We start from the raw sequence: 26,991 nt of genomic DNA, 5'->3' as shown, positions 1-26,991 counted from the left end.
CTTACCTTTTGCTGAAGTTGCCTACAACAACTCAATTCATAGTAGCACAGGATTTACTCCCTTTAAAATAGCTTCAGGTCAAGATTTTGTTCCTATCTCGAACTCCCAAAGGAAGAAACTACTGTTTCCTCTTTGTCAGAATGGATAGATCAAATACAAAGCACATGGAAAATGACTCGATGACGACGCTCACCGTGCGCATAAAAACAAGCAGATAAAAAGGTCCCTGAGAATAAATATCAAGTGGGCGATAAGGTTTATCTTTCCACCAAATATCTTCAAACCACTCAGAAATCTAAGAAACTTGGACCCAAATATGTGGGACCTTTCCCCATAGTAAAAATCATCAACCCGTGACGGTACAACTAGATTTACCAAAAACACTTAGAAGAATCCACCCCGTTTTCCATGTCAGTTTGCTGAAACCTGAACACACGTCTACTTTCCGTCCTAACCGTACACCCCCTCCTATACCAATTCTCATAGAGGGAGAACAACACTTTGAAATAAAAGAAATTTTAGATTCAAGAAAACATAGAAATAAAATTCAATATCTTATTTCCTGGAAACATTTCCCGTTATCCCAAGCTGAATGGGTGAACAAAGAAGATGTTCGTGCATCGGAAAAGATAGCACAATTCTATAAAAAATATCCTGACAAACCCTAACTTCTCTTTTTCTTTCTAGGACTGACGTCCTTGTTGCAGGAGGGCCGAATGTCAGCCTCCACTCCAATCTTCATATAGTTTTGAATGATTATATCAGTAGATAGAATGTAAAATGTTTATTTCTGTATTATAAACTGTTAAGGAAATGAGATGTATCATGCCTCCGTCCAGGGTGAGGGAAAGGAGCCTATTATGTGTCGGCTGACATAACAGGGGAGGATGATTAACTATTGAGTGTTATCAGCGCGCTTTTCTAACCGACACTTCATTCCTAAGTTGACTGACATCCAGAGACCTGTGGAAGAAGATTACCACGAGGGGCCGTGAAGGAGTTGGCATTGGACCAGACCAGCCTGACCTCCTGGAGGAGGAGGGACAATTGGGGGGATATGATATGTTAGCCATATTTTGTCTCAGTTCCAGCTTTGCTTGGCTGCCACCAAGACTGTAAAAGTAAAAGTACTTGTTTTCATTCCAAATGGAGTCAAGGTGATTTCTTTCCTATTTACCGTCGGAGGTAGCCTGACAATCTGGCTATATAGTCTATTTTGTTTCCTACCCTTGATAAACTAGATGGGTCAAAAGCTTAGTAACAGCCCTATATTCTTTGAATTCAGCATGATTGGGAAATCAGTACAAAATGCTTCAGCTGAAATGTTTTAGTTATTCCAGAGTTTCCTCAAAGTACTCATTCACCAAGTTGTTCGGTGATCCAAAGCAGAGACTGCAGATTTAAAAAAGTAATCTATACTTTAAAAAACTTGTTTAGTGAGGGACATGGCATGACAGACAATACTTTTAAAGGAAAATAATGGCAATATCTCTTGCTAATATTAAGCTGTTAATATCTATTTCTAGCAGCAGCATTTCTTTGATGATGAAGACCGGACAGTTCCAAGCACCCCAACATTGGTGGTACCACATCGTACCGATGGATTCGCAGAAGCAATTCAGTAAGTGGATTCTGACCAACAAAAGACCAGCAAGCCTTTTAAATACTACAGAATGTATGGATTTCTTCACTTGGCATATATTAATTCTATCTCTTACTTATCTATTTGTTTGTTTGTTCAATTTGTATAACCACCCATCTCACATACCTGACTCATGGAAAAAACAAAAACACAACCAATATTTGTAATGATGACAACTATTTAAAAACGATGAAAACTGTTAAAACCATAGGACTCCAATGTTAAAAACCTTATAGAATATATCTAACTCTTATAGTGATGCAGAATTAGTTACTGATGGGTAAAACGGAATGTAATGTGTCTTCCAGCTCTCCTCAGGTTGCTGGAGTTCCTCGGTTCAGGTTTGGACCTCCTGAAGATATGCCACAAACCTCTGGCCAATCAGATCTTGGTCAACTTGCATCACAAGGAGGTATAGATATTTGAACTTGTGCTTCTCTTATATTTAGATGCTGTTCTGTTCTGTTCTGTTCTGTTTAAGTCAGTGTTGACTCTTGGTGACCATCTGGATAAGTCTGCAGTTTTCTTGACAAGATTTCAGAAGTGGTTTGCTACTGTCTCCTTCTTAGGCCTGAGGGAGAGTAACCAACCCAAGGTCACTCAGCTGGCTTTCCTCTTGATCTCCTAGATTCTTGCCTTATGCTTTAACCACTTTAGTAACAGGTGGGTTTCAGCAGGTTCTGACCAGTTCTGGAGAATCAGTAGCGGAAATTTTGAGTAATTTGGAGAACCAGTAGCAGAAATTTTGAGTAGTTTGGAGAACCGGTAGTAAAAATTCTGACTGGCCCCGCCCTCATCTATTCTCTGCCTCCTAAGTCCCAGCTGATCAGGAGGAAATAGGGATTTTGCAGTAACCTTCCCCTGCCACAACCACTAAGCCACGCTCACCAAGCCACATCCACAGAACCGGTAGTAAAATATTTTGAAACCCACCACTGTTTAGTAGGTGGCATTAAATGTAGGTAAAAAAAAAACTCAAACTGGAGAACTTTCTGCTGAAATGCAAACAAATGCATATATGAAAAAAAAAATCTGATACCATATTTAGATCATTTAAGGCCTTTATAAAAGCACATACCCACACATTTCTCTACATTCGGTTAGGATTTGCACTGAGGAAATTCTCTAAATCATTCATACGGTATGGATATAAATATAAATATAATATAAATATAAATGAGAGTTCATATCCATTAAAACATGGATATAGGATTTCAAAATGAACTTTAGATTGCTACTTTTAATTGTTGCATTAAGCCCAATATCTTTTAAAAAAAAAATCCAAAAGGTTTCCCAGATAAATTGCTGTATTTCTGCTTTTTCAAAGTTAGGTGAGTTTTGAATTCCTTTAAAAAAAAAAAAATTCTGTTAAGGTAACGTAGAATCAAATGCTTTCTTGGTTGAATATTGTGCCTTTGAGACTGCGTGAAAGGTTTTTTTTCCCCAAATTCTTGATAGGGCTAGGAATGTATGAAACACCTCTCTTTCTTGCCCATGAAGAAGAATCAGGAGGTCGTAGTGTCCCAACAACTCCATTACAAGTTGCAGCACCTGGTGAGCTCAGTTTCTACAGATTATGCATTCCTAATAGTGTCATTAGAGCAGAATGTTTGTTGATAGAAATGGAACTATTTGGTGGGAAACAGATGTTGATGCTTTTCATCCAGAGAAAGACTGGGTGGTAGTTCTCAAGTTGAGGTTAAAAACAAAGACATCTGTGTAAGAAAAGAAGCAAGACATCTGTGATGCTAAATTTCTTGTGATCTTGAACAAAGAATCCTTAATTTTTCTAGTAGCATTAAGGACGTTTTTAGAAAAAGCAAAATCAAAATCTGAAAATCTTAACTAATCTCTAGAAAGTTTGTATCAAAGGACCAAAGTTTATTATCACATAACAAAAATAATAGAATAGAATTCTTTATTGGACAAGTGTGATTGGACACACAAGGAATTTGTCTTGGTGCAGATGCTCTCAGTGTACATAAAAGAAAAGATACGTTCATCAAGAATTCTAAGGTACAACACTTAATGATAGTCATAGGGTACAAGTAAGCAATCAGAAAACAATCAATATCAATATAAATTGTAAGGATACAAGCAACAAAGTTACAGTCTTACAGTCATAAGTGGAAGGAGATGGGTGATGGGAACGATGAGAAGATTAAATAGTAGTGCAGATTTAGTAATAGTTTGACAGTGTTGAGGGAATTATTTGTTTAGTAGAGTGATGGTGTTTGAGAAGAAACTGTTCTTGTCTCTAGTTGTTCTGGTGTGTAAAAAGTGTAGTTTATGACACTAGTTTAATCCACCTCCTCTGATGCTGTGTCTATTCAAAAATAGATATCTGTTTGTCATGTAAAATCCTACAAATCCCTAATTATCTTCTCTATCATCTTGATCCTCTCTTCTACCCCCAAATCAATATACAATTCAATCTTGGCCACTGCAAGGAAAGCAGAAGGCCATTGCTTTACAACCAGTCTTCTAAGCAAAGCCTACGATTTTTCTAGGATTGCACATGCCCTGAAAACAGTAAACATGTTTTTGTTGAATTTGTAATACAGGGATAAGCAATTTTAGGGAAGCTAGGTTCATTTTTAACTTTTTATGACAGTCCAGGAATCATGATGGGTGGAGTTGGTATGACTTGGCTTCGCTAGGAAATTTGAGAGTGCTGGGCTTAATTTGAAAACAATATTAAACCTTTTCAATGATTGGTACGATGCTACAGTATAGGGGTTTAGCAATAGGGGCTAGAGAAGTGCAAAGACAGTTGGTAGATATCATATTTTGATGCTGGCAATTGTTCTGACTGGCATGTAACAGAAGCAAGAATATTTAACAATATAAACATATAACACACATTTCTACTTTCCAAATTTTGGTTTTTTTTTATTATAGCATTTGATGTGATGGGAAGAGAAAAAGTGTCATCTTCTTGGATAAGTTTGGCTTACACTCGGTTCTCCCACCCACCCCCTATTTCCAGTGTCTGTATTTACAGAAAGCAGCTCTGCTGATGCTTCCGAGCACGCCTCCCAATCTGTTCCAATGGTTACAACTTCCACTGGTAACTTATCAACCACTTCAGAATCTGCAGCAGGTGATGATGGTGATGAGGTTTTTGTGGAGGCAGAATCGGAAGGGTAAGCTGAAGGTTTCAGTTGGCTAAGATCAGATTTTTTTTTTGCCTGCAAAAGCACCTGAACAAGATGGGTACAATCTAACTGAAATGAGGACGTTCTGATCATTCATTATCTATCAATGAATCTTTTGTATTTTTAAAAGAAACAATATGTTGGTTTTACCTACCACAATATTCTCATCTCTCCTAATATACTCTTAACATCTGTTTGGACTTGGTTCTGGCAGAGTCACTCTACTTCCCAGTCTGAGAGCACTCTTAAGCCCAATTTGTTTGGATAGGAGAATTTTGTGCCATAACAGATGGATTGCCCAAGGCAGAATTTCAATTGTATATTCCTGGACAGAATGACTTACATCTGGACCTGTGTGGCATTCTGCCAACTATTTATTAGTAGTACTCCTTATGAGTTGCTGACATTTTGGTCTTGCTGCAGGAGTATAGTCCTGATATAAAATTGCCAAATGGTTCCAGGTCGTGATTTGCAAGTTCACTAGGTTCATAATAGAAAATAGCATCGATAGCATTCTAGTTCAGACTAGTTCTCTTCTGATATTGGGGATATTGAAACTTTCCAGCAGGTAAAATTACGAAGCACCAGTAACTTCTTTGGAGACATTTCTATGCACTGGAGTGATTTTTTTTTTTCTTTTATCCAGATTCGTTGCTCTGGCTAAGGCTAAGTGTAGTTAATTCTTGATAATGATGTACTTTTTTATTGATCACAATCTGGCTATAGAGCCAATTGAAGTAATTTTGATAGATGGGTTCAATAACCTCATTGCTAAGTTTTCCCAGTGTTGTTTCCCAATTGAGCTCTTTTGCAAAACTGACTGCATTTTCTTGGAGCAAAGAATCATTATTATTTTGCTTAACTGTAGAAGTCTCGATACATATTGCTTATAGTAAAAATCAGCAGAGAACTGACACAGAGCTGAGAAAACCAGTGAGAGATTCACTTCTATACTTCCGTTTTTTCTTGCCCCACCATTAAAGGGAACAGTCTTTCCAAAATAAAAGCCTCCATACTAGTTCTCACAGATACGGTAACTGTTAACTTTGCTAGAACAATAAAGATGAAAATCCAGTTTCACCACTGAATATGTCCTCTCCTGTGCCATCGCTAATTGTGGGTGAACATAAAGTATAGACTGCTTTTAAAGTTAGGGTTTCATGGTTTTCTGAATAAAATTAAGGTATTTCAGAGCGCCTTAAAAGCCTGGTTGTTCTCAGGGGCTCTAAAATAGGCTGGTTGAAGCCCCTTGTGGGATATGTTTGTATATATTTTCTGTGGTGTTGTTATTCACATTTCTTCCCTGTGCATCCCTTTTGTTCTAGAATTTCTTCAGAAGTAGGTTTAGACATTGATAGCCAGCAAGAGGAGGAATCATCTCAAACTCCTGATGAATCAGATCTTCCTTCTACCAGTCAAGATCCTCCTTCTAGTTCATCTGCAGGTATATATAACTCCATCAAATCCTGGATCTAGAGAACCATCATTTGACATACAGGTAGTCACTTAAGGACTGGAAGTTATGACGGAGCTACTTAGGATCCAGTTCCGGAGGTCCAAGGGCTGCACACATCCCAGCGGTCAAATGACTGCATTTCAGGTGCTTGTCAACTGGCTCATCTTTATGGCCTGTTACAACATTTGAGTTCATATGACCGTGATTTAGGAACTTTTTGCCCGTTTCCAGAACAAAACAACACCCATGGGAATATATAGATTCACTTAACGATTGTGGCATTCATTTAATGACTACCACAAAAAACAAAGCTGGTTCTGGTCAGGTCAGTGCCTTGACTTAACAACTATCAGCAGTCATGATGGAAATTCTGCTCTACGTTATGATAATAAATTGAGGACTACCTGCACTTAGGAATTTTCATTGATATTGGACATCAAACAAAGAATAATTGAGCCCCTGATGGTTTTGTATTTTTCCACCATTTCAGCTTTTATTGTAGAAAAGATTGTAATCTGTAGATATGAAAAGGAAGGATTCTCACTAATCATTCTCTGCAACTTAAAAGATCCATTTGGGCATGAACTCTGGTCATCAATCCTCCAAATGTTTAATGAAACACTTTTTTAAAAAGTATACAGGAATTTGTCATTCACCTGGTCTGCAAAGTTGCATGTAGAAAAAAACCCTGCTACTTATTTTCTAGTTAAAGATTTTATTTGTTATACCCACACGGTCCTACAGTGCAGAAATCAAGAATAGTACTTCTATTACCATGAAAAAATTGATACCCCACTATTTCTTTTCCAGATACAAGCAGCAATCATCCCAAACCCTTCCGACGCGTTAGACTTCAGCCTCCGACCTTAAGGGCTGGAGTTCGTGGTCGTCAGTTTAATAGACACAGGGGTGAGTATATTTCAAACCCGGTGGGGCTCAGTTAAATAAGTTATTACTTACTGTTGAGAAAAATTGAAGTAGGCATACAGCATAGAAATTTTGAAAAATGTAGGATATTGACCCCTGCTAGCTTACATATTGTAAGAGGAGGAATAGCAGAACCTGGGGGCAGAGTGAAAAGAAGGATCATCCTGGAATCCCTACATAGCCACAAGCAAACTAGGTCTAATCCCCCTTAAATACCATTGACCCGTATCTAATTTATGCAGGTGCTGACCCTTAATTGAGAAGATTCCTGGGCATAGTGATAAATCAGCTTAATTGATCCTTCACATTCATGCTTGACATGTATATACCAACTGAGTTAATTGTTTTAGTTACAAAGAAATTTAAAACATTTAAAGAAGATGAAGAACAGAGTGTAGTAAAGAGATATGACTCACAGTAAATACAAAAAAAACCCAAAAAACATTAGATGGACAAAAAAAGAAATAGTGATTTCTAAGCTGAAACTTTTTAAAAATTGAAAATCTTGTTAGAAGCAATGTTTGCAATTATTTGAAACTGTTTGTCTTAAATATGGATGTTAATTTCACTTAATGGTAACTTTAAGACCTCATTTTTACTAATCATGTTGCTGTAATTTCCAGAATTCCCAAAACTTGTTCCCATTAATATTTGAATGAAGTTTAGGATATTCCCCATTCAGCTTCCAGATCTAGGCTTGGTTAAGATAGGTGTAATGGAATAGAATTGTCTAATCCAAATCGAGGATGTGGTGGCTGTTAAGATGTTGACAGTGATATTCAAAATAAGATATGGAATGATTATTTTACAGTAATAATAGTGGCAGGGAAATTCTTGTAATGCAGATGGTTAAAGTATCAAGAGGCAAATGAACATTAATTGAAACAAAAATATATAACTGCTGTATCTTTCTTGCAGGTATAACTCATGCAATGGGTGGCAGAGGAGGCCTGAACAGAGGCAATATTAATTAAATGCTGTACAAATTTTGGAAAAGGTGTATACTGTTTAGTCTGCCTTTATTCTGCATTAGTATAATAGCTGCCAAGCTTAAAGCAGTCTTTTTTAAATGTTAAAAAAGGATTGTTGTATGAACATTTGATCATCTTTTATTAATAAAAACTAGAGAAACTGTCACACAAAAGCAATTCTTTCAGGTTGTCTTGAGTTTCCAAGTTATTCTGCAGGACACTTGTACCAAGCATTGGACACAGTCTGCCCAGTTTGCCTTGTAACTGGTCTTGCTATTCTGCTGCCCACATCCAAGCTGTAGTAGTTATCTGAAAGGGAATGGAAAGGGAATGGAACAGGGTTGTTAGATCACACCACACAAGTATTAACAGTTGAAAAACCAATTGATCATGTAAATCCTCAGTTCAAGATGGACCTTTCTTTCCATGCAATTTCGGTCATTTGGAAAGAGGCAATAAGACAGTTCCTCCTGTCTTATTGTAGAGACAGGAAGGTTATTGCAACCTTGGTGTATTTCATAGATTCCTCCAGTGGACAGATAGCATTGAGCAACTCAAGTGATTGGAAGATGAATGGTAAGGTACATTTGCCTCATTAGTTAGACAAAAACCCAAGAAAATTCAGTCAAATCAAACCAGGGCAGAGAAGGGGCTTGTACTTATTTTTTGAAATGTATAATGCAGCCTAAGGTTTCCTTTCAGCACCAGGCTCTTTACGCAGGGATCTCCAACCTTGGTCACTTTAAGACTTGTGGGCTTCAACTCCCAGAACTCTGGGAGTTGAAGTCCACAAGTCTTAGTGGCCAAGGTTGGAGACCTCTGCAATAGAGGCTTCCGTCAAGAAGCTCAGAAACACAAAACACAAAGTCGTGTTTTTCTTTCAGATTTGTCTTGCACATTTTTGGCCAACTCCTAATTTAAAAGTCCTGTTTTAAAACATCAGTTGCAGCAAAAAAAAATGTTTTACACTACACAACACTTACCATGCTAAGACACAGTGGCTATTAAGACGTAAACAATAACATTGTTTTGTTATTTTGAATGGTATAAATGATATAAAGACATATTTCTCAAAAAAATCACTGTAAGATAGTAATTCTAAGCTAAATAAATAAATAGAGCTGAAGCTTTCTACTCTATTTCTTTCTTTCTTTGGCCATCTAAGAACATGTGGCAATGTTGTTCTTAGATGGCCAAACAAGGTCAGATTAGTAGTACAACAAGGGTTTTAGGATTGTATACACTAGGAATTCTTTAAAAGCTTTCTGGAAGAAGGTAATGGCAATCCACTTCCATAATTCTGTCAAGAAAATTCCATGGATGTGATTCTCAGGAAGTCAAGCCAGACTTTAGAACTTTTACAAGGGTTTCTTGATAATCTTTGGGTGCAGCACTTAGCACCCTATGAAAGAATGCAGTTCCGTTGCCCCGAAAGAGATCCGTTATCAAGTGTATGTTATATATACATACAATAAAAGGGGCTGTAAAAATGGCTACCCAGCAATTATTTCATATTTGAAATTCATATAAACTGCATCTGTTTTTCTGTTTAAATAATTTCTAAAAATAGAATACTCGTAGACAATTAACATTTTTCACTCGCCTTTCAAAGCTGTGTTTTTGTCCAGCTTTTCAAACTATTTTAAGGAGAGAACAGAAATGTGATACGGGACTGTTCTAAAACTGAGGATCTCAAGAGGAGTACAAAAAAATCTTACGAGAAACAGCTTCAAATAGCTGGCAGCATCTGAAGTGAGTGTCATAGCCACAACATACCTTTAGCAAATGCATAGTAATCGTATCCATCCCCATTCTCCACATTAGGAACAGAAATAGCAGAATTAAAGTCTTTTGGAAATCCTCTCCAATATGAGGTGATTTTAACCTCTGGCTGCAGTACTCCTGCAAACACAAAACAATTTCTTTTGAAATTACGAAGATGCTATAAAACCATTTAGGAGATATTTTAATGGCACACAAGCCCTGTGGCAAAATGTTTAAAAGAGCAAGATGTAATCAACCTCCATACAGTTAGGCTGTTTCATTTGGAGCTTATTTTTGGAGCTGTAGCATTGCACAACCCAATTAATCGTAGCCTCTAAACAAGGCAAAACAAGGATCATGCCTGTCGAACGATGGGTGATCCGAATGACTGGGTACTGCCTTATCCGGATGGTTCGGAAGATCTGACGAGATTGTACTGCACGTCGAAAGCGCCTCTGCCTTAGAACCAAAGTCTTCGGTTTATAAACTGGATAATTCACAGTTACAACTTTCTTCTTACACTTCTTTGGTTTTTGTTTGTAGATATATTGTTGAACATTGCCACCTACGGTAGAAAAGTAATACAGTGAAACCTAGTTTTTAAAGACCTAGCATAACCACTGATTACATTTCACAAATGAATAGATTGCAGGAAATGTAAAACATTTAACTGTCTCATAGTACATAGCATTCAGTGGATTTGTACATGACTGTGTTCAGGGAGGTGTCTGGATGGAAATTTAGCTTCTTGTAGCCAAACTGGTAAATAATCAAGGTGGTCCATTAAATTAAACAAAAGTAAGCATCCTTCAGTTACTTTGATTTCAAGAACAACTGTGACATGGGGACTGTAATAATTGTTTATATGCAATAAAACAAATGCAGATGCAGCTAGGTAATAATTAAAATAGTGTCAAGGTTCCAGAAAAACTTCTTCTGCATAAAAAAAACTGAAGCCATTGTCTTTCAAAGTTCTTTACTGGCATAAGGAAACTGGCACACGATGAGTGAAATTCCAAAACTGAAACTTCCGGATTCCTTTCTCAGTTATACAAACCCCAAGAGTCCCACCTCCCTAATCCCTTTTGCCGGTCACATGGTCCAACGTTCTTCTACTTTATTTGAAACCTCTTCTTGCCACTCCTGCAGATGCGAACACAATCCGACCTTGACCGCTTGAGGAATGTAACCATACCCATCACCCCCCGCCCTTCTTCCCCTCAGGGGAGAAATGTGGCAGCGTCTGGAAACTACGGCCTAGTATGGTTTCCAGGCCTGACAAATAACATTTTTGATAGACGAAGGACTTTAACAGTATTAAACAATAACCAGACTTAAAAATACATATTTAAATTGTTAAGATACAGCCATTTAAAATCTTTTGATCAGTGAAAATAAAATAGCACACCATTTTTTTAAGTTTAAGGGTTTTTTTAAAAAAAATCAAAATGCTATGGATGCTACTTTAATGTGTTCCCACATTCATGAAATGCCTAATGCTTTATGGAAACTGACTGCTACTATGCATCATCCCATCGCTTCCCTTTGAAATGACTTCTTTCCTGCTGATTTAATTAAGTCACTTATTTGACTTAAGTATCAAAGACTGTTGTTTTGTGCTGAATGATACCTGTATCAGCAAGAGAAAGAAGCCCACAATGCAACATAGTTCAAAGAAATCAGCGTCATTACTCAGGTTTTAATCGCACCTTCCCACTAAGCCTGTATTGTCCCATTGTGATGCGGGGGTGTTCCTAGGAGAGAGGAATGAAAAACATAGGGAGCAAATGTCAAGTGATATATATTCCCAGCAGGAATATATGTGAAGGTCATCCCACTACACAGCTAAAATCTCACTGTGCAGCCACCTTTATTGGGCAGAAGCTATATAAGAAGATGCTGGAGGCAAATGATCACTTTAGTCACAATGGCAAAAGCATCAATTCAGACTACACAAGGGAAGAACAGTGGTAAACCACTCCAGTATTTTTACCAAAACGACCACATCATAGAGAAGATATAAATATCAGAGAAAATATAAAAGGATTTGCCACTTTTTAATGCATCTGCTGGACACAACAGACCTACCTTCTTTAAAAAAATGTACAGATTCTGGCCTGCTTCTGTACCGAGCCACCGAAAGAGCTCCCATAATTTTCCCATTCAGTCCTCCAAATCCTTTTACAATCAGCTTAGGATAGCCAGGGTCCATTACATCATTGGTGAAGCGCCAGTATTGGGACCCCTGAAAAATGCAATGCTAGCTGAAGTTACTCGAACACCTAAGGCACATGTTGCATTAAACTCTGACACAACTTGTAATTCGTTCATGAAGAAACTTAACATGGGGCTTGAAAGATTTTTCTTCTACAGAGAAAAACATGGGAGGAATTTTTTTAAAAAACCACTGGAAGTATGTAACCAAGGAATTAAATAAATAAACTATTCATAAAAATCTAAGGTAAATATGTTAATATGTCGTGCCTACATTTTAAAATATGTAGTCATGATTTATTTATTGCTTTTATTAGCCTTACTACTTTTTATTGTTTTTATTAGCTTTATTTCCACTTTTCATCACTGAATAATAATAATAATAATAATAATAATAATAATAATAATAATAATAATAATAATAATAATAATAATAATAATAATAATAATAATAATTTAATTTTTATACCGCCCTTCTCCCGAAGGACTCAGGGCGGTTAACAGCCAGATAAAATAACAATAACATACAATACAATAAAACCAAGATTAAAAAACTTATTCAATCTAGGCGATACTTTAAAAAATGCAATGCATAAAACAAAACCCCATTTAAAATCCTATTAAAACCCATGACAGATTAACAGCACTATTGCAATCTTATACAAATCAATTTAAAATAATATAAAAGTGGCAGAAAGTGCTGTTGAAACTGGAATTGACTTGCATCTCAAATTCTGTTCAAAACCAACCAACCGGAGAGTACAAGCTACAGCTAAGAATATCCTCTACTATGTGTTGATGATTGATTGATTGAAAAACAGTGAAGAATATAACATGGAAAAAAATACCAATCAAGTTTTGCTTCTAATACAGGAAGTTATAGCCGTGACTAACCAATTGTGGAGTTAAGGTAATTGCAGAGTCAAGTTCCCTTCAAAAAGGTGGCTTACAGGGATGGACAAAATGGAACAGTTCATTGCAGCGGGTTTATATACAAACTGAAAAATGTATGTGAGCTTCACAGAACAAAAACTATGGATTATCTTGTTCCAAATGTGGATGCAAACATCACAGAATAAATTTTTTGGGGGGAGCGGTTGTAAGAATGGAAAAAAACAAGAACATTGGCGAAGGATCTGGGGAGATGGTGAAGGGAGGTACTGGGAGATTGGAAAGGTTATGAGATACTCTGGGCCAGTGGTGGGATTCAAAAATTTTTACTACCGTTTCTGTTGGTGTGGCTTGGTGGGCATGGCTTGGTGGGTGTGGCAGGGGAAGGATACTGCAAAATCCCCATTTTCTCCCGATCAGCTGGGATTCAGGAGGCAGAGAATAGATGGGGGCAAGGCCAGTCAGAGGTGGTATTTACCAGTTCTCTTAACTACTCAAAATTTCCGCTACCAGTTCTCCAGAACTGGTCAGAACCCGCTGAATACCACCTCTGCTCTGGGCCTTGTTGAGGAAGAACAACAGATACACACCTTGCCATGGTCATCCTGAAAAGACACTTTCAGATTCCTGAAAATTTGGTTCTTGGCCAACAGGCAAAACAAAAAAGACATCCCAGTTTTGTGAATGAGCAAAGGAGCGCACCCCTTGTATTTGTTGTCTCATTGTGCAACAATTAAAACAAACTAGGAAAGAGACATTGGCAGAATAAGCTGCTGCTTGCTGTGCTTTTTAGAATAGAATAGAATAGAATAGAATAGAATAGAATAGAATAGAATAGAATAGAATAGAATAGAATAGAATAGAATTTTTTATTGGCCAAGTGTGATTGGACACACAAGGAATTTACCAGTAGCTCCAGGCTTCCATATCACTCCAGAGGAACCAAAAATAAGGGGGCTTAGTTCTACTCTGATCCATAGTAAACGCAATTCCCAGTGAATGTGCTAGAAATGCAAGTGAAAGTCTTGCAACATTGGCAGAGAAGAGTAACAGAAACCAGTCATACAGAGAGCTGAGTAGCTATGGAAAGCCCAAGATTGCAGCTGGCAGTTACAGGCTAAATGACTGCAATATCTTCCCAGCATACTTTTTTATTTGTGCCTTTGGGTCAGTATTGACTCCTGGAGATTGCCTGGCCTAATCCCTGCAGTTTTCTTAGCAAGTGGGAGGGGGAGGAAGAGATGTGTTTCAGAAACGCTTTCTTCCTAGGACTGAGAAGGAGTGACTAGTCCAAGATCACCTGGCTGGATTTATATCTAAAGTGGGACTAGAACTCAGTCTTCCTAATTCTAGCATGATGCCCTAACCATTACAACAAACGGACCCCATTATTTACGCTATGCTAAATTTAGCTTGTTGAAGTTTCTAGAACTAGCATTCTTCAATTTGTTGCTCTTCAGGCGGAACTATGAGTCCAAGAATTCCCAGTCATTTCTCCAATTCCTTCAGAGATAGTTCACCAGGAAGAAGGACTACAAACATATATTTTAACAGTGGACTTGAAGTAAGCATAGAGAAACAGAGCATCCCATTTATTATCTTAGGTTACATGGAAAGAATTAGCTTGAATTTTTTTTATAAGCATAATATTTTCTATAAACAAGAACATGTTAACCTGACCCACCTGTGTTTCTGCTAAGCTAAGTTTATTTATGAGGCTTTGGGAGCAGGACAGTTTTAAGGCAAATTAGCCTTCAAAATTCCTGGCAATACATCTTAGGAATATAATGAAAGAGGGGACAATTCAGGATCCCAAGTTAAGACAGTACATCACAGGTACGCAATATGTGGTCCAGGGGCTGTCTATGCCCCTGTACATAAGCCCCTGTGTATGACGGGGCCCGAGCCCCTCCAAAAGTTGTCATCAAATTCAAAAGTTTAATAGGACAATTATGTTTTAATTCAGTTTTAATTTTATTTAAATGCAAAAGCGAAATTGTTTTTGTCTTGGTCCCAATTACTTCTCGAAGTGCAGCCCCCATATGACCTTAAAAGGACCAAGTGTACTTCTTGCCTGAAAGTTAATGAACTTGAATGTAATGATTTAATTTCATTATGAAATGAAAATCACATAAATTGAAGGTAATGATACCCTACCGTCCCTTCAAGGAGCTGAACTGACACACTGTCTTTTCCTATATATCAGAGGTGGTATTCAGCAGGTTCTGACCAGCTCTGGAGAACTGGTAGTGGAAATTTTGAGTAGTTTGGAGAACCGGTAAATACCACCTCTGACTGGCCCCACCTCCATCTATTCTCTGCCTCCTGAGTCCCAGCTGATCAGAAGGAAATGGGGATTTTGCAGTAAACTTCCCCTGGAGTGGGAAGGGAATGGAGATTTTACAGTATCCTTCCCCTGCCACGTCCATCAAGCCATGCTCACCAAGCCATGCCATGCTATGCCACGCCACGCCCACCAAGCCATACCCACAGAACTGGTAGTAAAAAAAATTGAATCCCACCACTGCTATACATATATACACCATATTTTCTCCCACCTTTATAATACAACCTGAACACAGCATAGGAGTGTGTGGTGTGGTAAGGAGAGGAAGTCTTTTCATTCAATATGAATGAATGGGCCGGTGAATGGCGCAGGCTGGTAAGGCCTGTTATTAAGAACAGCCTGTTATTAAGAACACAAAGCCTGCAATTACTGCAGGTTCGAGCCCGGCCCAAGGTTGACTCAGCCTTCCATCCTTTATAAGGTAGGTAAAATGAGGACCCAGATTGTTGGGGGGGCAATAAGTTGACTTTGTAAAAATATACAAATAGAATGAGACTATTGCCTTATACACTGTAAGCCGCCCTGAGTCTTCGGAGAAGGGCGGGGTATAAATGTAAACAAATATATATATATATATATTAGTACAATTATGGTATCCATTTGGACTACAAATTAGCAACCATTTTTTAGACTAGCATATGCTGTGAAATTAGCCTGCGTATGTGTGTGTGTTTGTGATTGGCCAAATGTTATTCATTGATCTTTGCCTTAGGGTGGAAATTTGAACTTCTGTATCCCAAGTGTGCAATCCAAGCGCTACAACTAAACATATTAATTATTTGATTTTGCTCCATCAAAACCTATCATTAAATATAATTGGATTGAACCTCTCCAAGCAAAGTCGTTTCAAAGTACAAACCATTCAGAGTTTCCCAGAGTGGAAAAAATTGGGCATTACATCAGTCTAGCATCCCTTTGGTTGTTCTTCAGAATTTTGGCAAATATATCCTGGCTTGAACATCACAGCAAAACATTTGGGACTGGTCCAGTTCCTTCTAAAGAGACTTCTCATTGTATCTTGATTTTACAAATGCAGGTGTCAGGGAGTGTTATCTACTTTTCGCACTATTTTAAAATGCTTGTTGAGGAGCAGGAAATTTTAATATGAAGCAGAGTGCTTCTGGAATTTCTTTACTTTTTTTTCCCTATTCTTCAAACTTTTTCCATATTAGCTCTGGAGCAAAATCTTTTTATCAGGTGCCTAAACTCCAATAATTTCTTTCCTTCAGGTTTTGCCATTCTGGCTAAGAACTGAGAAAGCAGGAGAAAGTATGCCATTTAATGTTTTTAAATATAGTTGACCAGTTAATAATTTAAAATTCTTTGAATTGATTAAAAGGGTCCAATATTTCTTATTTTTTAAAGACTAGAAACATAAGCTTTTTAAAATAACACTTAGACAATCTATAAAGGAGTGACACTATTATATAAGCAATGTGAGAGAAAAGGTGATCTTTCATCAAAAACATGCTCAAAGAGATATAGATTGGAGTGCTTTAGAGCTAAAGATAGATGTGCAAATCAATACAGATTTCATGGAAGCCAAATATGGTAGAAGTATATGAGGATATTTTTATGGGTTTCTTGGTATAGGAATATTTCATTCTGTAATGTTCATTTATCTGCTTGTATCTTACTTGCTTTTATCTTCTGGACATACAATAAGATTGTAAGCCACTCAGAGTTGGTAAATGATAAATAAACGCACAAACAAGCTTTAACTAGATTACAGTTGACTATGTATTCCTTATTTTCCTCACCTCATGTTTTGCTTAAAATAGAAATGTCCCTTTGTAACGGAATATTTCCAATCTGCTGCAAAGTAACTTCACAAAAATGTCTATATTTAGGGGCAAGTCTCACTTTCTACATCAGAGTACACTGCCAAAAAGACGCATATAGAATTTCACCAAACCATATATGCATTTATTTTTAAAACTTTAAAACTTTAATTAAAGTTTTAACTGTTTTAAATTTGTATATATTTCGTGTTTTATCTTGGCTGTACACCGCCCTGAGTCCTTCGGGAGAAGGGCGGTATAAAAATTTAATAAAATAAATAAATAAAATAAATAAATAAGTGTATCTTACATGGTAAGCGGTTGAACTTTTCCATTGCTGGTAATGATGACTAATTTGATTGGCATCTCACCCAGAAAAGTCATTTAAAATTCTCCTGTCAAACATGATCATATGTTGTTCTCAGGATACTTTTTTTTTTTTGCTTTGTGCCAAGAACTTGATCATGTGAGTTCATTTATACAGCCAGACTATTAATTACTCCAGCAAAGCCAATTCTTTTGATGTCTTCAAAAAAAATATATCTGGTAATTTGTAACAAGTTGCATATAATCTAAATGAAGTGTGGGAGATTTACTTGATCATCATCTGTTGATCAACAATATCTTGTTTTCTGTTGTTTCATGTAAAATTTCAGATTTTTTTAAGATGACACTGTACAGTCTTTCCATTTCTTAACTCTTATGGTACCAAGACTCATACTGTGGAAAAGAAATATGACTTACCTTGAAAAAGAAGGTTTTGCCATCACAGTTACATCTGGAGAACACTGTGTCAATGGGGGAAGGGATATGCCATCCTTCTGAGATTTTACGAGGTTGAGGGGAGGGTGAGCTTGTTCCATTTAGCAGCCAGTAGTAATGACCTGCAAAGCCAAGTAAATGCCAGTGTTATAGAAAGAGAAACAATATATTAATACTCAGCCATGAAGCTCTTAACAAGGCAGATTTCACAGTAAATAGAAATTTGTGTCAGGTGAAATGGTGGATGGCCCATAGTGATCTGGGCACTAGTTTGTAGAATTCTATTCAAACTTCACCCTCCCAGCCTCCACTTGTGTTAAACTATTATTCCAAGAGTCTCCAAACACCATAGGGAAGGCTGAGTTTGGGTAGTTTATGAGGGCTGTAAATCTTTTCTACCAAAGTTAATGGTTTGTTTCTAAGTTGTCCAAATGATCTTGCTCCAGTTCTGGAGACCACATTCTGAATGTGGCAGTGCACATTAGCAGTGCAAATTTTAAGAACCAATGTGTGAATATATCTTCTGATGAAGTTAGGGAAGGTCTTGATCAGAATTACCAACCACTGTATAACTTCACCCTGATCTGAGGTTGAAATGTTCATAGCAAATTGCATATTTTAATCTGTAACATTTGGACAATGTCCAAAACTTAAGCTCTATCATGTGTTAACTCACCTTTGAACACTGCAAGTGACCCATTTTGTAGAGGGACGATCCCGTCTATAGGCTTCTTATTACACAAGTTCATCTCGTCTGGTACATCTAATAAGTAATTATTTTTTTTTAGTTTTAAAATCCAGGTTTTATATAATAAACACTGTAAATCATATTGAAAACAAAATGCATAATTTGACAGTTTGTGATAATAGATTTGAATAAAAATGAACTCCCAAGCTTTCCATCTCAGACACACACACACACACACACACACACACAGAGAGAGAGAGAGAGAGAGAAAGAGAGAGAGAGAGAGAGAGAGAGAGAGAGGCAGACAGAGACAGGGACATACTGCAATGTTTCCTAAAACTAAAATGCAATACTTTGAATAAAGGCATAATGCATTGGGTTAATATATTATTTTTATCTGAAATTATTATGCTCTTTAACAAAATTTCCAGGAAAATGTTCTTATGATACACTCTGTTTTTGGAACATACAACTTATATGATTACCAAAGTGCTTAATCCAGATAAGTTATGTAATTTAAAAGAGCACTGCTTGGTATATTCTTTTCTATAACATTTCAACTTTTTATATTTAGAAAAATATGTGAGTGGGACATGAAAATACCAAACAAACATGAATTATACAGCCCAAGCCCAGAATGCTTAGATGTTTAACTATAGTACTTTAAGAAAGAGTTGTTCAATCAATCTTTAAAGAATCTCTTTTGGAGACAACAGGATTTTCCAAATACGTTCCTCTCAAAATCTTCAATTTCCATCATGTCCAATCATGGAAGGCTATAGTTAATGGGAATTGTAATATAATGTCTGAGGCCTGAAGCTTATATCTCAATTTAGTCATGAAATTTGAGGATGATATTCAGGTAATTGCTATTCTTTTCAACTTATGCCACCATAAAATACAGGTGGGGGAACAATGTTGAACTTAATAGAAGAAAAGTAAAGTACAATAGAAGCAATGACATAAATCACTTCATCAAATTATGTAACAATCCTCATGGAACATCTTTCCAAATGGAAAAGAAACAATTATCCAACAATAAGAACCCAAGAATACAGTTTAAAAATTCAAAAAAGAGCAAGGTATAAAGAAAAAACCTACCTGGAAATACACAAGATTTTAAGGAAAAAAAATCTTATTTTTAAGGCTGTAAAGTTATTTCAGATATATTGGTGTTCCTGAGATCATTACCCTTTTGGTCTGGAAGACATCTCTTCTTCCAATCTCCCTAAATAACAGCCCAATCTTCCATCAACTGTGTTAGGCCTACACACAATTCCCCATTCACATATACATCTCAGTGCCTTTCAGAAACATAAATATGTTCAGACTTATTACACATTATTGCGATCCAACAGGGCTCCAATACAGTGATGTAGATGAAAAGCAAATGTACCTTTGTACAATAGAGATGTGGCAATGTTTTCTGGTCGAACATATGCTGTAGCCTCTCTCTCTGGAGATTTAGTTGTGGAAATGGTAGCATCTCTTGGACTGGAGTAAGAGGTGACTTGCCTTTCTGTTGTAGGAACAATAGTGGACCAAGTAGAGGAATATGATGTGATTTTGTTTGTTGTAGAAGATAGGGTGCTGGAAGTTGTACTCACTTGTGTTACTGTATTCTTTTTAGTTGGGTTTTCCTTTGTGGTTCCTTTATCTGAAACAAGATTAATTTTTTTATTAGTTATTACGTCTGGATGTTCAGGTTTATTTATTCGAGGGGAGGTTGTAGTTTCAATAGTTAATGTCCGAGTAATTTTGGTAATGATATCTGCCCTTCTCTTTTTATCATTATCATTTGGACTAGGTAAACTAAGGTTTGATTCTGTTGTGATAGCGGTAGTCTTTGGGCTGCCTGGCCTGTCATCTCCCTCAAAATTAGCAGAATTTCTCAAAGGTTTAGATTCTGTTGTGGTGCTGAGAGTTGTCTGTGTGTCAGTTTTTGCTATTATTTTCTTGGTAACTCTTGCAATTGTTTCCAGTCCACTGATATCATCACTATTGGGGGTAGGTAACTTTCCTGATAGATCAGTATCATTTCTTATAATGTCGATGTTTATTGTCATTTCTTCTGGTCTGTTGTTTATAACATTAACTTCAGGAATGAATGTGTCACTTCTTTGGTCCATTGACATTGCTTTTATGACTGCGGTTGTTCCAGTTGGGAAGAGGTTTCTGTTATTAGGACTGGTTGTACCCACTGGATTAGTCTTTGCAATTGTTGTCTTTGTAACTGTATTAAACTTGTCATTGTTTCTTACATCTGGATTAGTCACTGTAATTGTTGTACCTGTAATATCAGTAACCTTATCCAGCTTGTCATGTCCTATCATATCACCTGGATTAATTGTATCATCTGGATTGCCACTTTTGTCAACACTATCAGGTTCAGTTGAGTCGTCCAAATTAGATGGTGAGATTGTTGTTCCCATCATTGCAGTAGTCCAGTCTGGATCAACATTTTTATCAATTCTATCAGGATTGATTGGGGCATCTGAATTTCTTGATGTCATTGTTGTCTCTGTGACTGGAGAGGCTGCTTCTGGACTGTCACTTTTACCAATTCCATCAGAATTGGTTGAGTCTTCTGAATTCATTGATGTACTTATCTCTGCAAATGGAGTTCTTGTTTCCGGATTCTGATTTATATATATTCCGTCAGGATTAGTTTTGTATTTCAGATGAGAAAGTGTAAATGTTTTATCAATTCCATCAATACTGGCTGTGTCATCTGAATTTGTTGAAGTCATTGTTGCCTCTGTTATAGAAGTGCTTATTTCCAGATTGTCTCTTTTATGACTTGTCTCATCTAGAGCAGTCTGTGTAGTTGCTATTTCTGTTGCAGCAGAAGTTCTGTCTGTATTGTCACTTTTATCAATGGCATCAGGACCAGTTGTGTATTCTGAATTTGTTGTCGTTGCTCTGTCTGTGACAGAAGCACTTGTTTCTAGATTGTCACTTTTATGACTGGTCTCATCTTGGCCAGTCTGTGTAGTGACTGTGTCTGTCACGGCAGAAGTTCTCTCTGGATTGTCACTTTTATCAGTTACAACAGGACTTGTGTATTCTGAATTTGCTGTTGACATTGTTGCTTCCGTGACAGCTGTGCTTGTTTCTGGATTGTCACTCTTGTGACTGGTCTCATCTTGGCCAGTTTGTGTAGTGGCTGTTTCTGTCACGGCAGAGGTTCTCTCTGGATTGTCGTTTTTATCAGTTACAACAGGACTTGTGTATTCTGACTTTGCTGTTGACATTGTTGCTTCCGTGACAGCTGTGCTTGTTTCTGGATTGTCACTCTTGTGACTGGTCTCATCTTGGCCAGTTTGTGTAGTGGCTGTTTCTGTCACGGCAGAGGTTCTCTCTGGATTGTCGCTTTTATCAGTTACAACAGGACTTGTGTATTCTGAATTTGCTGTTGACATTGTTGCTTTTGTGACAGCTGTGCTTGTTTCTGGATTGTCACTCTTGTGACTGGTCTCATCTTGGCCAGTTTGTGTAGTGGCTGTTTCTGTCACAGCAGAAGTTCTCTGGATTGTCGCTTTTATCAGTTACAACAGGACTTGTGTATTCTGAATTTGCTGTTGACATTGTTGCTTTTGTGACAGCTGTGCTTGTTTCTGGATTGTCACTCTTGTGACTGGTCTCATCTTGGCCAGTTTGTGTAGTGGCTGTTTCTGTCACGGCAGAGGTTCTCTCTGGATTGTCACTTTTATCAGTTACAACAGGACTTGTGTATTCTGACTTTGCTGTTGACATTGTTGCTTCCGTGACAGCTGTGCTTGTTTCTGGATTGTCACTCTTGTGACTGGTCTCATCTTGGCCAGTTTGTGTAGTGGCTGTTTCTGTCACGGCAGAGGTTCTCTCTGGATTGTCGCTTTTATCAGTTACAACAGGACTTGTGTATTCTGAATTTGCTGTTGACATTGTTGCTTTTGTGACAGCTGTGCTTGTTTCTGGATTGTCACTCTTGTGACTGGTCTCATCTTGGCCAGTTTGTGTAGTGGCTGTTTCTGTCACAGCAGAAGTTCTCTCTGGATTGTCGCTTTTATCAGTTACAACAGGACTTGTGTATTCTGAATTTGCTGTTGACATTGTTGCTTTTGTGACAGCTGTGCTTGTTTCTGGATTGTCACTCTTGTGACTGGTCTCATCTTGGCCAGTTTGTGTAGTGGCTGTTTCTGTCACGGCAGAAGTTCTCTCTGGATTGTCACTTTTATCAGTTACAACAGGACTTGTGTATTCTGAATTTGCTGTTGACAATTTTGTGACAGCTGTGCTTGTTTCTGGATTGTCACTCTTGTGACTGGTCTCATCTTGGCCAGTCTGTGTAGTGGCTGTTTCTGTCACGGCAGAAGTTCTCTCTGGATTGTCACTTTTATCAGTTATAGCAGGACTTGTGTATTCTGAATTTGCTGTTGACAATTTTGTGACAGCTGTGCTTGTTTCTGGATTGTCACTCTTGTGACTGGTCTCATCTTGGCCAGTTTGTGTAGTGGCTGTTTCTGTCACGGCAGAGGTTCTCTCTGGATTGTCGCTTTTATCAGTTACAACAGGACTTGTGTATTCTGAATTTGCTGTTGACATTGTTGCTTTTGTGACAGCTGTGCTTGTTTCTGGATTGTCACTCTTGTGACTGGTCTCATCTTGGCCAGTCTGTGTAGTGGCTGTTTCTGTCACGGCAGAGGTTCTCTCTGGATTGTCGCTTTTATCAGTTATAGCAGGACTTGTGTATTCTGAATTTGCTGTTGACAATTGTGTGACAGCTGTGCTTGTTTCTGGATTGTCACTCTTGTGACTGGTCTCATCTTGGCTAGTCTGTGTAGTGACTGTGTCTGTCACGGCAGAAGTTCTCTCTGGATTGTCACTTTTATCAGTTATAGCAGGACTTGTGTATTCTGAATTTGCTGTTGACATTGTTGCTTCCGTGACAGCTGTGCTTGTTTCTGGAATGTCACTCTTGTGACTGGTCTCATCTTGGCCAGTCTGTGTAGTGGCTGTTTCTGTCACGGCAGAGGTTCTCTCTGGATTGTCGCTTTTATCAGTTACAGCAGGACTTGTGTATTCTGAATTTGCTGTTGACAATTTTGTGACAGCTGTGCTTTTTTCTGGATTGTCACTCTTGTGACTGGTCTCATCTTGGCCAGTCTGTGTAGTGGCTGTTTCTGTCACGGCAGAGGTTCTCTCTGGATTGTCGCTTTTATCACTTACAACAGGACTTGTGTATTCTGAATTTGCTGTTGACATTGTTGCTTTTGTGACAGCTGTGCTTGTTTCTGGATTGTCACTCTTGTGACTGGTCTCATCTTGGCCAGTCTGTGTAGTGGCTGTTTCTGTCACGGCAGAGGTTCTCTCTGGATTGTCACTTTTATCAGTTACAACAGGACTTGTGTATTCTGAATTTGCTGTTGACAATTTTGTGACAGCTGTGCTTGTTTCTGGATTGTCACTCTTGTGACTGGTCTCATCTTGGCCAGTCTGTGTAGTGGCTGTTTCTGTCACGGCAGAGGTTCTCTCTGGATTGTCGCTTTTATCAGTTACAGCAGGACTTGTGTATTCTGAATTTGCTGTTGACAATTTTGTGACAGCTGTGCTTGTTTCTGGATTGTCACTCTTGTGACTGGTCTCATCTTGGCCAGTCTGTGTAGTGGCTGTTTCTGTCACGGCAGAAGTTCTCTCTGGATTGTCACTTTTATCAGTTATAGCAGGACTTGTGTATTCTGAATTTGCTGTTGACAATTTTGTGACAGCTGTGCTTGTTTCTGGATTGTCACTCTTGTGACTGGTCTCATCTTGGCCAGTTTGTGTAGTGGCTGTTTCTGTCACGGCAGAGGTTCTCTCTGGATTGTCGCTTTTATCAGTTACAACAGGACTTGTGTATTCTGAATTTGCTGTTGACATTGTTGCTTTTGTGACAGCTGTGCTTGTTTCTGGATTGTCACTCTTGTGACTGGTCTCATCTTGGCCAGTCTGTGTAGTGGCTGTTTCTGTCATGGCAGAGGTTCTCTCTGGATTGTCACTTTTATCAGTTATAGCAGAACTTGTGTATTCTGAATTTGCTGTTGACAATTTTGTGACAGCTGTGCTTGTTTCTGGATTGTCACTCTTGTGACTGGTCTCATCTTGGCCAGTCTGTGTAGTGGCTGTTTCTGTCACGGCAGAGGTTCTCTCTGGATTGTCGCTTTTATCAGTTATAGCAGGACTTGTGTATTCTGAATTTGCTGTTGACAATTTTGTGACAGCTGTGCTTGTTTCTGGATTGTCACTCTTGTGACTGGTCTCATCTTGGCCAGTCTGTGTAGTGGCTGTTTCTGTCACAGCAGAGGTTCTCTCTGGATTGTCGCTTTTATCAGTTACAACAGGACTTGTGTATTCTGAATTTGCTGTTGACAATTTTGTGACAGCTGTGCTTGTTTCTGGATTGTCACTCTTGTGACTGGTCTCATCTTGGCCAGTTTGTGTAGTGGCTGTTTCTGTCACGGCAGAGGTTCTCTCTGGATTGTCGCTTTTATCAGTTACAACAGGACTTGTGTATTCTGAATTTGCTGTTGACATTGTTACTTCCATGACAGCTGTGCTTGTTTCTGGATTGTCACTCTTGTGACTGGTCTCATCTTGGCCAGTTTGTGTAGTGGCTGTTTCTGTCACGGCAGAGGTTCTCTCTGGATTGTCGCTTTTATCAGTTATAGCAGGACTTGTGTATTCTGAATTTGCTGTTGACAATTTTGTGACAGCTGTGCTTGTTTCTGGATTGTCACTCTTGTGACTGGTCTCATCTTGGCCAGTCTGTGTAGTGGCTGTTTCTGTCACGGCAGAGGTTCTCTCTGGATTGTCGCTTTTATCACTTACAACAGGATTTGTGTATTCTGAATTTGCTGTTGACATTGTTGCTTTTGTGACAGCTGTGCTTTTTTCTGGATTGTCACTCTTGTGACTGGTCTCATCTTGGCCAGTTTGTGTAGTGGCTGTTTCTGTCACAGCAGAAGTTCTCTCTGGGTTGTCACTTTTATCAGTTATAGCAGGACTTGTGTATTCTGAATTTGCTGTTGACAATTTTGTGACAGCTGTGCTTTTTTCTGGATTGTCACTCTTGTGACTGGTCTCATCTTGGCCAGTTTGTGTAGTGGCTGTTTCTGTCACAGCAGAAGTTCTCTCTGGATTGTCGCTTTTATCAGTTACAACAGGACTTGTGTATTCTGAATTTGCTGTTGACAATTTTGTGACAGCTGTGCTTGTTTCTGGATTGTCACTCTTGTGACTGGTCCCATCTTGGCCAGTTTGTGTAGTGGCTGTTTCTGTCACGGCAGAGGTTCTCTCTGGATTGTCGCTTTTATCAGTTATAGCAGGACTTGTGTATTCTGAATTTGCTGTTGACATTGTTGCTTTTGTGACAGCTGTGCTTGTTTCTGGAATGTCACTCTTGTGACTGGTCTCATCTTTGCCGGTTTGTGTAGTGGCTGTTTCTGTCACGGCAGAGGTTCTCTCTGGATTGTCGCTTTTATCAGTTACAACAGGACTTGTGTATTCTGAATTTGCTGTTGACATTGTTGCTTCCGTGACAGCTGTGCTTGTTTCTGGATTGTCACTCTTGTGACTGGTCTCATCTTGGCCAGTCTGTGTAGTGGCTGTTTCTGTCACGGCAGAGGTTCTCTCTGGATTGTCACTTTTATCAGTTATAGCAGGACTTGTGTATTCTGAATTTGCTGTTGACAATTTTGTGACAGCTGTGCTTGTTTCTGGATTGTCACTCTTGTGACTGGTCTCATCTTGGCCAGTTTGTGTAGTGGCTGTTTCTGTCACGGCAGAGGTTCTCTCTGGATTGTCGCTTTTATCAGTTATAGCAGGACTTGTGTATTCTGAATTTGCTGTTGACAATTTTGTGACAGCTGTGCTTGTTTCTGGATTGTCACTCTTGTGACTGGTCTCATCTTGGCCAGTCTGTGTAGTGGCTGTTTCTGTCACGGCAGAGGTTCTCTCTGGATTGTCGCTTTTATCAGTTACAACAGGACTTGTGTATTCTGAATTTGCTGTTGACAATTGTGTGACAGCTGTGCTTGTTTCTGGATTGTCACTCTTGTGACTGGTCTCATCTTGGCTAGTCTGTGTAGTGACTGTGTCTGTCACGGCAGAAGTTCTCTCTGGATTGTCACTTTTATCAGTTATAGCAGGACTTGTGTATTCTGAATTTGCTGTTGACATTGTTGCTTCCGTGACAGCTGTGCTTGTTTCTGGAATGTCACTCTTGTGACTGGTCTCATCTTGGCCAGTCTGTGTAGTGGCTGTTTCTGTCACGGCAGAGGTTCTCTCTGGATTGTCGCTTTTATCAGTTACAGCAGGACTTGTGTATTCTGAATTTGCTGTTGACAATTTTGTGACAGCTGTGCTTTTTTCTG

At 38.4% G+C, this 26,991-nt stretch overlaps 2 protein-coding genes across 5 annotated transcripts in view; one reads left to right on the top strand and one right to left on the bottom strand.

The window, feature by feature from the left end:
- TPR (translocated promoter region, nuclear basket protein) overlaps window positions 1-8,327 on the top strand; it is a 65,274-nt gene extending 56,947 nt beyond the window's left edge. Inside the window, exons 45-51 of one of the 3 annotated variants that reach the window (XM_058177864.1) lie at window positions 1,530-1,621; window positions 1,951-2,054; window positions 3,101-3,196; window positions 4,632-4,788; window positions 6,126-6,244; window positions 7,067-7,165; window positions 8,102-8,327. In XM_058177864.1, the coding sequence (XP_058033847.1) occupies window positions 1,530-1,621; window positions 1,951-2,054; window positions 3,101-3,196; window positions 4,632-4,788; window positions 6,126-6,244; window positions 7,067-7,165; window positions 8,102-8,157 (723 nt within the window). In that variant the 3' untranslated portion in view covers window positions 8,158-8,327. Of the gene's footprint in view, window positions 1-1,526; window positions 1,622-1,950; window positions 2,055-3,100; window positions 3,197-4,631; window positions 4,789-6,125; window positions 6,245-7,066; window positions 7,166-8,101 lie in introns of all 3 variants that reach the window. The other 2 variants (XM_058177865.1, XM_058177863.1) reach the window with 2 other exon arrangements.
- PRG4 (proteoglycan 4) overlaps window positions 8,192-26,991 on the bottom strand; it is a 34,187-nt gene continuing 15,387 nt past the window's right edge. Inside the window, exons 7-13 of one of the 2 annotated variants that reach the window (XM_058177866.1) lie at window positions 19,998-20,258; window positions 18,590-18,676; window positions 17,896-18,035; window positions 12,007-12,163; window positions 10,280-10,483; window positions 9,931-10,056; window positions 8,192-8,463 (exon numbers count right to left, since the gene is read on the bottom strand). In XM_058177866.1, coding sequence (XP_058033849.1) covers window positions 8,360-8,463; window positions 9,931-10,056; window positions 10,280-10,483; window positions 12,007-12,163; window positions 17,896-18,035; window positions 18,590-18,676; window positions 19,998-20,258 — 1,079 coding nt within the window. In that variant the 3' untranslated portion in view covers window positions 8,192-8,359. The remainder of the gene's footprint in view (window positions 8,464-9,930; window positions 10,057-10,279; window positions 10,484-12,006; window positions 12,164-17,895; window positions 18,036-18,589; window positions 18,677-19,997; window positions 20,259-26,991) is intronic. The other variant, XM_058177867.1, reaches the window with a different exon arrangement.

Source organism: Ahaetulla prasina, chromosome 3 (genome assembly GCF_028640845.1).
Source record: "Ahaetulla prasina isolate Xishuangbanna chromosome 3, ASM2864084v1, whole genome shotgun sequence".
NCBI classification, from domain to species: Eukaryota; Metazoa; Chordata; class Lepidosauria; order Squamata; family Colubridae; genus Ahaetulla; species Ahaetulla prasina.
Note: the sequence above shows the minus strand (reverse complement) of the source record. Positions and strands in the feature narration are given on the sequence as shown.